Raw genomic sequence first — 16,657 nt, 5'->3', positions numbered from 1 at the left:
ATAGATGCAGAGTGAGCTCCCAGCCTCTTGCCAGCTTTGCTTCATATTTATGCTCAGGAACGATGGTGAAATTTACATAAAAGAATTTACTCTTGTCCAGAAAACAGCTCAGTCAACTTCCATTCTTTACTCACTCGAAAAATGACGAGCAGTTCTGAAACTGGGCCAAGGTGGTGGGGGAGCTCGTGTAAAAACACTCCAAATCATAATTCAGCACTGGAAATTCCAGGGACATCATTTTTCTGCTTCTTTCTCTGTACACCACTCACATGAAAAGGGTCTATTGTGACGCCTTGCTTCAGATATGACCATGGCTGGCACTTAATCAGTTTTCTTTGGCTGTGGGTGCACCTCAGAATTTGCTCTTTTAGTTTTCAGATTTGGACTTCACCTTTTCACCCAGTTGGGTTTCCAACAGCAATAAAATGCAAAGTACAAAACAGCAATCAAAGGGCATAAAAACCAGCATATTTACTGTGGCCATAATGAGCCAGCTTATGAGGCCAAAGGCCTGCCAGCAGAAGGTCATTGGAGGCAGGGGAGCTCAATGGGCTTCCCAGAGCCTGGGAACAGCTATGGAAGAGCAGGAGCAGCTCACTAGTGGCAGAGCCATAGCAATAGCCTTCCAGCAACAGCCACTTGCTTACAAGGCAGGGCGAAGTAGTGGTGTAGTCAGGGCAGAGTAGATGGATGGGTGGAGACAACCTAGTGCTCCCACAGTGGGCCATGCAGTCATGGACTCCCCCTCTTAGTGAGTGGCACTGATACTTGCAAGATCACCTGTACCAACACTGCTTCTGCCCAACAATTAAAAGCACATAGCAGGTGGCCTAGTCTGTTTTGCATCACTCCCAATGCAACATGCTGACTCTCAGCGTACAGCATAATGGTTAATCTTTATTTGTGTGGATCAAGTGTTTTTGCCCATAAGCTTTATGAATTTTAATTTATTTCATTTCATTTTTACATTCAGTTCCAGGTTGCTTGCGAAGGTCTTTCTTATACAGGGTAATCTACAGGGGGAAATCATCCAATGAATAAGCATATCATTATAACACAGTTTTGAAATTATTGGGTGTCACAGGGGTATTTGAGAGCACTTCACAATTCACTTTTCTCCCTTTAAGGCAATATCTAATTGGTTAAACAATTTACGTTCAATGCAATAAATGGGAAACTGAGTCTATCGCCACCACATTGGATTCAAGTTTCACATTTGCCGAGGCTGCTGTGATTGAGATTTAAAGCTTTCATTTATCTCAGCAGGATGAAGCACCCTCCAGTGACTATTAGAAAAAAGTGTATTTTTAGGCATTCATGGGAAATAGTTGATTGAAGTTCAGCCAAATAAAGAAAAAGGTGTGAATTTCTTGATGTCAGAGTAACAGATGACTTTTTGTATATATGCAAAATGAAAAAAACAGTGGCAGATATTAAAAATATATATTTGCTGCATGTTCTGAACATGTATCTATTAATTATATTTTCCATATGATTTATATTCTGGTTCAAAAGGTCATATGTATTCATTCAGAAGTGTACAGAAAAGTCCTGCACAAGGGGACCATCAACACTGCTCATGCAATGTGATTCCCTCTATCCATTGAACTGCATAGGAAAGCATATATCAATACTTTTGTCAGAGTCTCCATGCCTGAAGGGAGTTTCTATATTAGCCCACAGCCATTTAAAGTGTCTACCTAAATAACAATAATAACAATGTAAAAAAACCTGGAATTAATACTAGTGGAAAATAGAAAACGCTTTTAGGGCCCTTCTATTGCTCTTCCAAGTAACTTCTCTAATATTTCACTAAGCAGTTTCAGTGCTTGGCCCCATGCATGGCTTGCCACCATTTTGCACTGCTGGGTTGTTACATTCCCGCCTTCTTGTCCGTCGTCCTCCAGAACCTGCAGACCAGCTAGACCAACAGCTCCAGCTCCCATCTATAGCAACATCTGGAATAATTAAAGATTAAAATCAGGGTTACTGTAAAAGTATTACAGATTTGGTGCTGGCCCGGTGTCAATCTTCCTCTCTTCTGCTAGTTCTCCTTATTTAGGTTCTGTACTAGCAGACATCTTGGATACGGTGAGATTGACCATGCATCAAAGTGATACATTTAGCTGTGAGCAAGACGGATTTGAAATTGATAACTACACCTGAATCTAAAAGACATTTCTTTATCTCACACAGCATGCTACTGATTCATTTAAAAATCTGGAACATTATTCAGGGTGTAGTAGCTTGAGAACTTACTTAATGAAGGTGCCTTCTCTAGATCAATTCATAGCATGAACATGGAGGCTAAGAAATAACCTCATGATAACTTAACCCACCCAACACCTTAAAATGGCCACGTAAATATTTATAGTCAGGCAAGAGGTACAGGTGGTTTACATGTGAGGTACAGATGCATTAGCAGGGGGAGCTCTGAAAGTGCAGATCTTCCAGTCTGCAGCAGATACATTTCTTCAAAGGTGTCTTTCCTCAAGAAGGAGGCTGCCCAGCCCTGAGCACTGGGGTGCCAAAGAGTTCTCAAAGGCACTGATCAAGCTGTCTGTCAACTGACTCAATCCACACTTCCAAAGATCTCTTTTCAGGTAGGAGCCTGATGACCATTGCAGAGGGATGCCTTTAACAGCACAGACTGGCAGTCAGCTGGCTAGATCTATACCTTGAAAGGTCTCCTTCCTATGGTAGGAAGTCACCCTGAGCTGGGAGCGAGAAAGCAAGAGGGGCCAGACTAGTAACAAGCAGAGGAACACACAGTTCTAAGCAATCTCAGGATTTGTACAGCACAGGAAAAGCAACGAGGTGGTTGCAGACTACAGATCCCACTATCCTTGACCATTGGCCATCCTAACTGGGGCAGATGGGAGTTGTAGTCTGCATCTGGGATAGTGCATGTCAATGCTTTCAGAAGAGCATTAGAACTGAGAGATGCACCCCCTCTCCACCCACAAAATATACATATTATAGAATTATATTTTACTTTGGCAAACGTTCCTAGATGAGTAAGAAAAGGATAGGTAGCATCCAAATTGCTTTGGACAGTTTAAATATAAAGCCGTATGTAAATACTTCTAAATAAAAACAAACAAATACATCATTCTGTAGTCATTTTCTCCCAATAGTTTGTTCTTTTTCTTTTCTTTTTCTTTATAAAAAAAATCCTTTGAATCTCTTACCTGTCCTTAGCGTGTTTTCACAGGCAAGACCCCGATGTCCCAGGGGGCATATACACACGCAGTGAGTCCCTGAAAAACACAGTAGGTAGAGTCAACCCATTCTTCTGAACCCATTTTATATATACACACAAAGCCTCAAGAAGCAGGTAAAAAAAATAATTGTAGTGCAGAAAGGGTAGGAAGCAATCAGCACAGTGTTGGCTCTTTCCCAATCCTTTCTAAAGAGGTGGCAGTAACAACACAGGAAGAGCTGACCTTGTACTTCTGCAAGAGGGTTGTAAATGGGAGTGCTCCTCGCCCTTATCTCACTAGTGTTGAAACTATGCTTATCATGAACACTAGTCTTCAACTGGTTGTTCAGGAGCCACTACTAGACTGAAGCCTGATCTGACAGTAAAGAAAAAAGAAAGAAAGGGGTCCCTAGTTGCATGCTTCAGTTAAAAGTGGGTCTGGGTCCCAAAAGGTTGAAAACTGCTGATCTCGCAGAACTTGTGATGCACCAAGCCAAATGCAACCCACCACCAATGTATAGCTGCCTACAAGGGTCTTGGTGAGCCTTGTGTTTTGCCAACAGGTGATGTGCAAGACCCCTGAGACCCTGGAGAGCAACTGCTCATCAGAGCTGGCCCTACTGAGCTAGCTGAACAAACGGTGTGTCTTGATATCAGACAGTTCGCTCTCTCCCTGTCTTTGCACTGAGACTTATTGGGTAGCTGCTCACAGCGCCGATCATTCTTGATGTACCAATACCCTAACAAAGTATGAAGACAGCTTCATATGTCCGAGTGACTCATTTTATTACAATTCAAAAATTACTTTCCCCTGTGCAGTGAAGCCAGTGTCATCTTCAAAGCAAGAGCAGCCCAAAACGTGAGCTGGGGGGAGGGAGTGCTCAATGCAGAATCTCTGGTGATGATAATGATAACAGTCTTTAGCAGTTGCAGATGGCATTTCATCTTCCAAGAGCTGGGAGAAACACTAATTAATGGCCAGAGAGCTAGTCAGCTTGCTAAGCTTAGCAAAGCTATTTCCGAAAGAGATTTCAAGCAGATTGCAACTTTGTGTTTTATGCATAATTGAGTTGGAAAAGCCTTCCTAAATGTAAATGATTAAGATTACATTCCACTTGCCAAAGCCGCACAGTCCGCCATCTCGCTGCACTGCCCACGAAACAATAGTGACATTTAAATGAATATCTCTTCTTATTATATTCCCTTCGTAATATTTAATGGGAAAATAAAGACAGCTGGGGCAAAAGCACACTCTCTCCTGATCAGCGATGTCAGGCATGAAAGGGGAGAGGCCAGATCTTACCTTTCAAAAATGCATTTCCATTGCCCTGGCACTGACTGCAGTGACAGCTATTCGTTTCCTGTTGGAACTCTTCCAGGGCACGCCTCAAGTTTTGTTTCAGTGTATTTGCATTTGCAAAGGTGGTGGTAGTTGCTAATTCATACAGTGGCTCCACCTACATTGAGAGGGGAGGGCGGCGGAGAAGAATACACTTTAAATTAAAAATGTTTTTTTAGAGTGCATTGCAGTCATCCAGTCTTGAAGTCATCAATGCCTGAACTACATGCTTTCCTTGTCCAGAAACAGCCATGGTTGTCGCATCTATCACAGCTGGTTAAAGGCACTTCAGGCACTGAAGTTACATAAGTTTAAGCTTTAGATTATAAATTCCATCAGCACTGACCATGCTGGCTGTGGGCCTCAGACCCAGCACCAGTGTTTGCTCAGGTCTGGCACTGACCCCAGGGCTCAGAAGAGCCCCTCATTGGTCTGACCCAGATGTGCCACCCATCACTACTCTCCCCCCAAACCAAGTGGTGGGTGGGCATCAGTGGCACCTTTGAAAGAGAGTCAAGCTCAGCTTCCCTCCACAGTCACTGTCTTCAGAGTTAATACTTGAACACTATATCCATTATATCCACCCCTCACAATCAGATTTTAATAGCTGTTGTTAAACTAGAGTTGGGGGACCTTTTTGGGTCAAGGTCCATGCTCCTGTGATGGTGATCTATTGGGAGGCCAACTTGCTCGTGGGTAAGGTACAAACCAGCCAGTGGGCAGAGCCCTAGTTCCTCTCTCTTTATCTGTTACCAGCTTTCACTCTCTTTCTGAACTCTCCTTTCTCCCCACAAGTGGAGAAGAGATTGCTATCACCAGAGGTCTGAATTGTTAGCTTACAAGGGTCTTTTGAAATGAGGCTCAGGGCTACATGCAACCCAAGAACTACAGCTTGCCCACCCTTAGGTTTCAATCCAAAGATGTGCCAATGGAAGGAGACCAGTAGAAGGTGATTTTTGTATCCCTTCCTCCTCCAGAGTAAACACTCCAGAAGAGGGATGGAACAGAAATTCAACTCAGTTTTCATTTAAAGTTTAATCAATGAAATTTTCACTTTCCAAAGCAAAAGTGTAGCCATACTTCAGAATTCGCACATCTAATTTTTGCAAAGCAGTTCTCCAAATAAACAATGTTTGTATAAATGCATATATATGGGGTAAGTGTGCATAAAAATGAAGACATGGGGGGGAGGGAAATAACATACAAAAATATATTTGGGAAATTGCTTGCAAAAATGTTAAAGCTGGATATAAAGTTGTGTTAAGAGAAATTTGCAGAAGAATGCTAATGAATTTTCATGAGGATAATTTCACATTGCTGGAAAATGTGGAGAACTGAATTTATGATCAGGGAAATGAGAAAAAGGGAACTGAATTGGGTGGGAAATGCTTTTTTTAAAAATGGACGAGGACACTTTCCATGAGAGCACCCAGCCCTTAGGAGAGACATGGGAGCTCCTTGGGGAAGTCAGGGCACTGTAAAGTAATCTTCTACTGACCATTTCTAGCCATTTCTCTGGTTAGAAACTAATGTGAAATTTAATTGATCATGTCTTTTCTCTTTCAATCATATAATCAAATTTATTTTTCCATCTTGATTACATCACAGTTTCAAATCCAATGTGAAAATTTGAAATTTTAGCAAATTTGTACAAGCCTTGTATCCCCAAACACATTTCAGTTTGTCAATATAGCATTGTGATCGCTCTACATCACCTTCATCCGGATGATTTCAGGGTTGTATTGAACAGCATCTCCCCACTCTTGCATCAGCTCTGCAGTGGGCAGGTCTTTGTAAGCAAGTGTTGTTATATATTCGCTTGCACCTCCACGAACAAGGGCGACAAAGTCCTCCACAATTTTCCTTTCTGCTGTGTTATCTGTAGAGGCACAATTAAACACATCAGTTCAGATTACATGTGCATCCGTACATGAATATTTATCATCTGATAACTGTAACTTCAAGCACTGATTTAGACAAGTGGAAAGACCTCCTGCATACAAGGCTGGAAACGGAATGCCATCCTTCCTTCTAATAATGAACCCAGGATGTTTCAGAAGGATAGGAAAGGAAAAGGAATGCGCTTTTCCTTTCAAGCTTTCCAGAATCTATAATGACACTCCCTGGCAATAAAATCCCCTTATGATAAAGCTTCAAAATGTTCAGGTTTGAACCTTTCAAACCTCTAGTGCAGGTATCTGGAACCTTTGGCGCTGAACTACAACTCCCAGAATCCCTGGCAATCGGGCATGCTTTCTGGGGCTGACAGGAATTAAAGTTTAGCAACATCTAGAGGACCAAAGGTTATCCACACCTGATCAAGTGTTAGTAGTACAGTGGTACCTCGGGTTACATACGCTTCAGGTTACATACTCCGCTAACCCAGAAATAGTGCTTCAGGTTAAGAACTTTGCTTCAGGATGAGAACAGAAATTGTGCTCCGGCAGCACGATGGCAGCAGGAGGTCCCATTAGCTAAAGTGGTGCTTCAGGTTAAGAACAGTTTCAGGTTAAGTACGGACCTCCATAACGAATTAAGTACTTAACCCGAGGTACCACTGTATAGCACAGCAGGATAAGGCGAGGTAACTTTTTTTTTTTAAAAAAAGTGCCCATCAAGACTTCTCCACTCTTGAAACTTTCCCAACCCCGACCTGAATAGCACAAGATTCCTGCACCAGGTTGTCCAGAAATGTGAAGAGGAACACACCACTTAGCAGCTTGGGACGCTGCAATGTCCACTTGTATCACCTTAAATTTAATATCGTTAAACATAGGCAATATAAGCAATGAGCTGAAGTGAGTAAGGTATTATTCACTGTTTTATGCAATCATTTTAAATTATTTTTTAAATTGTATCTTTGTGATCTTCTAGATTAGCTTTCTGGTGTCCTCAAGAGATTTTGTCTTCAAGAGATTTTGGATCACAACACTAGTCTGCCCCAGGCAGCGTGGCTATTCAAGTTGTAGTCTCAAACACCTGAAAGGCAACAGGTTGGGGAAGTCCACTTTAAGCCCTGTTTATAATTACTATTTTATAAAACTATCAAAGATCAGTCATGCCTTACTTTAAATTGATTTATATAGTGTGTCTTTGGTAAACTGCTGATGGTGCTTTTTCTGCCTTCCTTTTCTCTTTCTTCGTTTGTGTTATTATTTTAGTATGTTTTGAAGGATATATACAAAAAGGCTGCTATTTTCTGTTTCCTATGTTTGTAAGCGGGTGGCGCTGTGGGTAAAACCTCGGTGCCTAGGACTTGCCGATCGTATGGTCGGCGGTTTGAATCTCCACGGCGGGGTGAGCTCCCGTCGTTTGGTCCCAGCTCCTGCCCACCTAGCAGTTCGAAAGCACTCTTAAGTGCAAGTAGATAAATAGGGACCGCTTTATAGCAGGAAGGTAAATGGCATTTCCGTGCGCTGCGCTGGTGCTGGCTCACCAGCTGCAGCTTCGTCACGCTGGCCACGTGACCCGGAAGTGTCTTCGGACGGCGCTGGCTCACGGCCTTTAGAGCGAGATGAGCACGCAACCCCAGAGTCGGACACGACTGGCCCATACGGGCAGGGGTACCTTTACCTTTACCTTTACTATGTTTGTAAAATCACTGAAACGTTATAGCAGCCCATTGTTTTTCAATGGACTGGTACATTTCAAAATAAAATACACTTTTTACAGAACTGTCTCCTTTAAAACTCACATTTTATCAATAATTACAGTCACCTTTTAACAAAATTGTTTTCTTTTTGAAACAAGTATTTTGTTCATGAATGAAATTTCTAAATTAGTGTGTGGATTGTTCACATTCCTTGACCATGGTATACTTACCTCCAATTTCTTTTAAAATGGCATCACAACCTGCAATTGATATTCCAGCCGATAGATAAAAACCATAAATATTTGCACCAACTTTGACTCCGTGATTTGTACAAGACCGGACATCGCTTAAAGAGTAGCCTTAAGGAGAAAGAGAGAGAGAGAGAGAGAGAACACAATATTTATTAAAAGAAACAGGTTTGGATCCAAAATCTGTGTGAGTGTATGACACTTCCACTATCAGGAAGAATGCACCCAACCCCAGCTGCTCTGAGTGTCTCCTGACCCTCTGGATTCATATTGCTGGGCATTGCAACAGAGACAGAAAATGGGATCATAGGAACAAAAGAAGCTGCCTTATATTGAGTAAGACCTTTGTTCTATCTACCTCTGCATTGTCTACAATGACTCTCCAGCATTTCAGGTAGGTAACAATCCCAGCCCTACCTGGAGATGCTGGGGATTGAATCTGAGACCCTCTGTATGCAAAGCACATGTTTTCCACCACTAAGCCAAGGCTCCTCCCAATTGGCACTGGGTAAGCAGAAAACAGTGGGATGTGGGTGGTGCTGTGGGTTAAACAACAGAGCCTAGCGCTTGCTGATCAGAAGGTTGGTGGTTCGAATCCCTGTGACGGGGTGAGCTCTCGTTGCTCGGTCCCTGCTCCTGCCCACCTAGCAGTTTGAAAGCACGTCAAAGTGCAAGTAGATAAATAGGTACTGCTCTGGCGGGAAGGTAAACGGTGTTTCTGTGCGCTGCTCTGGTTCACCAGAAGCAGCTTAGTCATACTGGCCACATGACCCGGAAGCTGTACACCGGCTCCCTTGGCCAATAAAGCAAGATGAGCGCCGCAACCCCAGAGTTGTCCGCAACTGGACCTAACGGTCAGGGGTCCCTTTACCTTTAAGCAGAAAACAGCTAGAGAACACCCCAGAAAGCCATATAAAAACAGGTGCTTTCCTGTCTATTTGGAAGGAGGGGGAGTTTAACCCATTGCCCTACCACGGTCTTGATGGAATCAATCCTCTGTTCCTGCTATTTCCAGTGGGAGGAAAGCTGTCATTAGCACCAACAGGAGCTTTCTCCCCCTTGCAAATAGTGGGGATGGGGTTTGTGCATGAGGCGAACAATGCCGAGTTAAAGCTCCCCAACTATTTGTTAAACAAACAAAAAACAGCTGCACAATGCCAAAGTATGCAATAAATATCACATCTACCTTGGCCCTTAGAGAAAGACTTGGGCTACTATCTATATATCAATATCAATATCAATATATCTATCTATCATCTAAACATACACACAATAAAGGATAAATTCTTCACTAACAATAGTAGTCTATTCTATTCTATTCTATTCTATTCTATTCTATTCTATTCTATTCTATTCTATTCTATTCTATTCTATTCTATTCTCTCCCTCCACAGCTGTGTTTCCAATGAAAATAGCACCCTTCACAAAGCAATCATGCTTAGATTGGGGTTGGGGTGGGGGAAGCTCTCATAGGCTCCAATGGGATTTCTATGCAGGGGTGTGCAGGGCTGAGGTGGAGAGGCCACAGACTAGATGTGTCATGGCCCAGATATGGCCTAAGGGCTAGTAGTTCCCCATCCCTGTCTTATCCTCTTGCTATCCAATAAATGAGAAAACAGATTGCATGAGATTGGAAGCAATGATTCTTCATGACCAGGAATTTTACAGCTTCCCATCTCCTGAGCTCCCACATCCCCTGAAAACTCCCTGGAAAATGCTGCGGGACTTCCAGAGCATCAGCCACTAGAGAAATGTTGGTTGCACAGAAGTGCTTTGTTTGTGTGCATGGACTTCTCTGGATCCGAGTCACTGCATGTCATAGAGAGGAATCCAGTAAGACCTTCTACAGACAGTTTGTCAAGCTCCCGTTGCCAATGGGTAAACAAGAGACTGAAGCTATTGATTAACAGCCCAAAGCTCTCTTTGTTCTACACAACAAACACTAGCCCTTGTGAAAGCACCATCCATCAAGCAGTAAGAGCAATGTCAGATAGGAGAGTCGTCCCAGTAAATTATTTACCACTTCTCAGAGTCCTACGATCTGTATGCTTACAGAAATAGAGAGGAGTGGCACAACTAGAAACCTTAGAGAACCTACAAGATTGAGAGGGGGTTAGCTTCAGATTTTATCAATGGATTTAGCCACTTTATTGTTCTTGGAAAGTGTTTCCGAGCCATTGTCAAGTGGTTGAAAAAATACTTTAACAGTGCAACTTTATACACCCCTGTGTGCACAAAGTATGTCCCACAAAGTTAAATGCGGCTTTCTCCCTGGTACTGGATTGTGGCTTAAATGACCATCATTTCTGTGATGCTTATAGGCCATAGTCATCATACAGAAGCAACATAGGAAACACGAAACATTGCAGATATTTCTGCATGATACCAACCTATGTAACAATATCCCACACTAAATTTCTACTTATTACTTATTACTTCCTTGTTAGAAATGCTGGGATTTTTTTTAAAAAAAAAATTCACACCTTCAAGTGGTTTGCATTGATCTAAAATAATAAAAGCAGCAATATCAACAATCACACACTAAAATGTAAAAACAAAACAAAAACGGAGTCAGTATTAAAACCTGGAGCTAAAACAACAGAACAGCCTGGCAAAATTAGAAGCTTTTTAGACTTTCCAGAAAGGCCAATTGTATGCATCTGTCACCCCTCCTTTGGGAAAGGATTCCATTAAAGAGAACTGGAGCCATCACCAACTTCTTATGAATGACAATTTTGCCTTTCTTGGTGGCCGGTCCTGTAACCTCATTACTTCATCTCAACTCTTGGGGGTGAGGGAAATGAATACTGTATACAAGAAGGCATGGTGTCAGATAAATACCTTCCTTGTTCCTTAAGGAATTAAATATCAACATGACTTGTTACATTGCCTTTATTTATCTTGTTTCATACTCGGGAATTAAATTCTAGATTAAAAGATTAAATAATATATATGCAAGTTTCCAAGGCCCCCAATGTAAATGTACAGAGCTACAAGCCAAATGGTTAGGCCTTGAAAGTTCTGTGTCAAAATGATAACCAGGTCCATTGGGTTTGGGAGTCTAAGATAGTGGGATTAGCAGCATCACACATAATAATAGTAAATGCTCAGATCAGACAGATGGTTTTAAAATCTGAGCAAATAATAACAAACATAGTCACCAGCAGAAAGATACAGACATGTAATCACAAATATTTGTTGCTTTCTCATTGAAAGAGCCTGACAGTCAGCATCCAGCTAAATCAAACAAACAAATCTCTTTGCAGGAAAATGAATTAATCAGGTAACTATTGCTTTACACAAATATGCCACCTTGTGTGATGTCAAATACCTATGCTGGGTTCAGAACATTGTTCCATGTCAGCATAAAACAATCTGGTTTGTCTATAGCCATCTCTGCCCACATACCTGCTCTTTGAAGCTGCTCATCATTCAAGATCAAAGTATATTCATAAATTCCACCAAGGGTAGCTTCAGTAATGTAATGTGTTCCGTAGTCTCTGTAGAGTTCTCGATATTCCCCATAGCTGTACTCTAAAGGCAAGCGAAGAAGTCTCTGGAAGAACTCATGGTGAAGCATTAAATTCCGACTCTTCAGTTTATATTGGGCAACTTCCAGTTCGGAACGGGCATGGATAAATTTTCTAGACTAAATTGAAGCAAAGGCATTCAAATGAGAGATAGGATATTTGTAAGGTCTTTCACCATTGCATTACAGGCCCCCATATATATTTTGTGATGGGATGGTGAGCTGCTTGTGCGTAAAATCCTAGTCCCTCAGAGTTTGGCTAAGTCCACAAACCTCTGTCTGTGACGGAGCTCCTTAAGCATGGCTCCATCAGTCGCTCGTTGAATCGGACAGTGGGCGTTTACGGAACTTCTTCCAGCATAAAAGCTCCTTAACGGAAACGCGTCTTCTGGACTCTCGGCGTGACAGTTTCCGGCGAGGAGTGGGTGTCCCTATAGGAGGTCCTGAAACCTCCCCACTGTTCTCGCTTGAAGTGTCTCTGAGCCCTCCCTCCGACTCACTTTCCCTTGGAACTCCACTTCTCCCCCTGCTGGTTCCCTCCTCAGCTGAATGGTCTCTCTCACCCTCCGTGAGCCCTTTCACCTCCTGCGTCTCAGATGGCAGTTCCCTGACATCCACCTCCCCTCCAGGGCCCCCTTCACCCCCTTCCCTCCCCTCCTCTGCGGGAGGCGAGGGAGCAAAACCCCTGAAGGAACCTCCCTCATCTTCAGAAGTTTCGAACACTTCCCTCCACCTGTTGCTATTTCCGGTTTCCAAGTACTCCTCCTCATCGGAGTCTGTTCCTTCTTCCAACTCCGATTCCCTGAATCCTTCCAGTTCCTCCTCATCGTCGGTGGTGCCAAAGTACTCCCTCCGGAACCTCGCTACTGGCTGAGGTTTCCTGGGGAACCTTTGGTGGAACGTTTCGATCAAGATCTCGTCACGGACCTCCTCTGCCGTCACCCAGGTGTTTTCCGACTCCGGTTCCCCTTCCCACGCGACCAAATACTCCACCTGATTACCCATCCACCTGGAGTCGATGATTTCCGCCACATGGTTGCTGCTTTCCCTTTCTTCTATGGCTGGCCCCCGTGTGGATACCCCTTCACCTTCCCCCCTATATGGTGACAGTAATGACCTGTGGAATACTGGGTGCAGTTTCATGTGGTTCGGTAACCGGAGTCTGAAAGCCACTGGGTTGACCTGTTGGATGACCTCAAATGGTCCCAATCTTTTGGGTCTCAATTTCTTGCAACCCCCCTTGAATGGCAACCCTTGGGTTGATAGCCAGACCTGACTCCCCACCCTAATGGTTTCACCTTCCCTTCTGCTCTTGTCTGCCTGCCTCTTATATTCTTCTTTGGCCCTTTCTAAGTTGAGTTGGAGTTGACGATGGATCGCTTCCATTTCTTCTACAAAATGTTCAGCGGCCGGGACACTCCATCTCTCCCCTCCTCCCCCTGGAAACGCCCTGGGGTGGCACCCATAATTAGCCAAAAAGGGGCTCATCCCGGTGGACACATTCTCTGCATTATTGTAAGCAAATTCCGCTAGCGCCAACTTTTCGACCCAATCGTTCTCTCTGTCATTGACATAACACCTCAGGTATTGTTGGAGGATACCGTTTGCCCTCTCCGCCTGCCCATTGGTCTCAGGGTGCCTGGCAGTCGAAAAGTTGACCTCTACGTGCAATAAGCTCATAAGTTTCCTCCAGAATCTGGACGTGAACTGTTTCCCTCTGTTGGAGACCACCCTCAAGGGGGCGCCATGCAGCCTAAAAATATGTTCTACAAACAATTTCGCTGTCTCTTCCGCCGTGACTGCATGTGAGCAAGCTACAAAGTGACCCATCTTAGTTAACAGGTCTACTACGACTAGTATGGCGGTTTTCCCCTGGGATTTAGGCAGATCAGTCATAAAATCTATCGATACCGCCTCCCACGGTCGTTCTGGTGTGGGTAACGGTTCTAATAACCCCGCTGGCGCCCGCCTTTCTCCTTTGGCTCTCTGGCATTGGTCACACCTTCTCACATACTCCCGTACATCCTCCCTCACCTTGGGCCACCAAAACTCCCTGGTCACCAACCACATGGTCTTGTGTTGCCCAAAATGCCCTGCTGTGGGGTTGTCGTGCAGCTGTTTGAGTACTCTCCCCCTCAATTCCCCTTCCGGTATATATAGTGCCCCTTTGTAATACAATGCCCCGTTTCTTTCTTCAAAACCTCCGGGGTCTTCTCCCTCTCTCCTTAAACCTCTGAGCTTATCCTGGGCGTATTCATCATTTACCGTTCCCTCTACCAGTTCTCTTTGCCCCACCCAGGCCGCCCCACACACCCAGTGGTCCTCTGGGATAATATGTCTCTCTTCAGGCGCTCCCTCCCCCTCCAAATATTCAGGTTTGCGTGAGAGAGCGTCCGCTCTGATGTTTTCTGGACCTGGCACATAGCAGATTTCAAAATGGAATTTGGAGAACTCCTGGGCCCACCTCACTTGTTGTTGGTTGAGCACTCATGCCGTTCTCCAATACTCCAAGTTCTTGTGGTCCGTACACACTTGCACCTTATGCTGTGCGCCAATTAGTAAATGTCTCCATCTCCGGAACGCTTCGTGAATGGCGAGTAGTTCTCGGTCATATACGGTGTAGTTCCTCTCGGATTTGTTCAGCTTACGCGAAAAGAAGGCACACGGTCTCCATTCCGACTTATTGCTCCCTGGCTGAAGCAGCACCGCCCCCACCGCCCGGTCTGAGGCATCAGTTTCCACTCTCATGGGTTTTTGTAAATCCACATGCAGGAGCTGTTCTTCCGAAGCGAATGCCCTTTTCAATTCCTCAAATGCTTGCTCCGCCTCCGCCGTCCAAACGAATTTCTTCTTGCTGCTTAGACAGTCCGTGATGGGAGCCGTTAAGTGGGCAAAGTTCTTGATGAATTTCCGGTAAAAGTTCCCAAACCCTAAGAACCTTTGCACATCCTTTTTCGTTTTCGGTGTCTTCCATTCCAGCACCGCCTGGACCTTGCCTGGATCCATGGCTAATCCCTTGTCTGATAAGCGGTACCCCAGGAATTCCACCTCCTTGGTGTGAAACTGACACTTCTCCAATTTCACCCACAGCTGGTTTGCTTGCAGCTGGCTCAGCACTTCCCTGACATCCTTTACATGCTGCTCCTCATTCTCTGAATATATCAGCACGTCATCGAGGAAGGCCACGCAATTCTTGTAGAGCAAAGGTCCCAGGACATGGTTCATGAGCGATTGAAAACAGGCGGAGCCTGATTGCAATCCGAATGGCATAACTAAATATTCAAAAGCCCCCAAAGGGGTGAACATGGTGGTTTTCCATTCATCCCCTTTCCTTATTCGTATCAGGTTGTATGCCCCTCTCAGGTCCAGTTTCGTGAATATCTTTCCCTTCCTCACCCTGGTCAAAATGTCATCAATCCTGGGCATGGGGAAAGTCACTGGTTCTGACACGGCATTTAGCCGCCGGTAGTCCACTACAAGCCTGGGTTTATCCGTGTTTTTTTTGTCCACAAAAAACACTGGGCTCCCCCCCACCGCTCTGGACTCTCTGATAAAGCCCCTCTTCAGGTTTTTATCAATAAACTCCCTTAACTCCTGCATTTCCCTGTCTGACATGGCGTACAGCTTGCCCACGGGGAGCTGGGCCCCAGGGACCAGGTTAATTTGGCAGTCAAAGTCTCTATGCGGTGGTAGTTTATCTGCTTCCCTTTCGCTGAAGACCTTGCTCAGGTCAGCGTATTGTTTGGGCACCTTCCCTTTGTCCGCCACTTCCGTCCCTGCTATAAAGGCTTTTGCCCCTTCTGGCACCTTTCCTTCTCTGCAGTGTTCCAGGCAATGTGCTGACCCAAAGGAGACCACTCTCTGATGCCAGCCCACTAGCGGGTCATGCAACGCTAGCCAGCTCATTCCCAAAATGACGGGAGCCCCTCCCAGGGTGGCCACATTGAACGCTATCCTTTCGGTGTGCCTGGCCACCCTCATAACCATTGGGACGGTCTGTAGGCTAACTTCTCCTCCCAACAGCTCCCTCCCATCGATCGTGGTCACCTGCAGGGGGTTGCTTAAAGGGAGTATCTGTATCTGGTGTTCAGCTGCAAACTCCTTACTCATAAAATTACAGGAGCTGCCTGAGTCCAACAGCGCCTTTGTCTTTAGTGGGTATCCGTTTGCCAGCTCTAGCAACACCTCTATTACTAGGGCTGGTCTTGGAGGTTCCGGAGTGGGCACTTTTACTGCTCCTTGGCCTGGCTGCAGTGCCCTGACGGTGGCAGCCAGGCGTTGGCTTTTACTGGCTCCTGGACTCCCTCCTCCTTCCCCCCAACAGCTCCCGCCATCCCTTGCCATTCCTTTCTTTGCGGGCAGACTCTGGCAAAGTGACCTGGCTGCTGGCAGAGATAACATTTCTTGGCGCTCTTTCCCTCCTTCTTCCTCCCTTCACTGGGATTTGAAACTGCGCGCGCGCGCGCTGTTCCAACTTCCATCGGCTCTCCTGGCGGGAAACTTAGCTCTGGAATCTCTGGAATGCGGAAATCCCTCCAACGCTCTCCTTTCCCCTCCCGCTTCTCCAAGGCTCTTGCCTCCTGGCGCGCTCCAATGGTCAGCGCTGATTTGGTCAGCTGGTCCATAGACTCCGCCCTGGGCGCCCGGGAAAGTTCGTCTTTCACCGCCGAAGAAAGCCCCTCTTCAAAGAGCATTTGAATGGGTTCCGCCGATAGGTCCCACCCCAATTTATGTATCAACATTGTAA

General features: G+C 44.9%; 1 protein-coding gene across 1 annotated transcript in view; it reads right to left on the bottom strand.

The window, feature by feature from the left end:
* Positions 1-877: 877 nt before the first annotated feature.
* Positions 878-16,657, bottom strand: part of C8B (complement C8 beta chain) — a 36,551-nt gene continuing 20,771 nt past the window's right edge. Inside the window, exons 7-12 of the mRNA XM_053392291.1 lie at positions 11,790-12,030; positions 8,364-8,492; positions 6,257-6,420; positions 4,506-4,659; positions 3,192-3,260; positions 878-1,958 (exon numbers count right to left, since the gene is read on the bottom strand). Of these exons, the coding sequence (XP_053248266.1) occupies positions 1,813-1,958; positions 3,192-3,260; positions 4,506-4,659; positions 6,257-6,420; positions 8,364-8,492; positions 11,790-12,030 (903 nt within the window). The 3' untranslated portion in view covers positions 878-1,812. The remainder of the gene's footprint in view (positions 1,959-3,191; positions 3,261-4,505; positions 4,660-6,256; positions 6,421-8,363; positions 8,493-11,789; positions 12,031-16,657) is intronic.

The sequence above is a fragment of the Podarcis raffonei genome, chromosome 6 (genome assembly GCF_027172205.1).
Source record: "Podarcis raffonei isolate rPodRaf1 chromosome 6, rPodRaf1.pri, whole genome shotgun sequence".
Classification (NCBI taxonomy): domain Eukaryota; kingdom Metazoa; phylum Chordata; class Lepidosauria; order Squamata; family Lacertidae; genus Podarcis; species Podarcis raffonei.
This window is presented reverse-complemented; position numbering and strand designations above follow the sequence as displayed.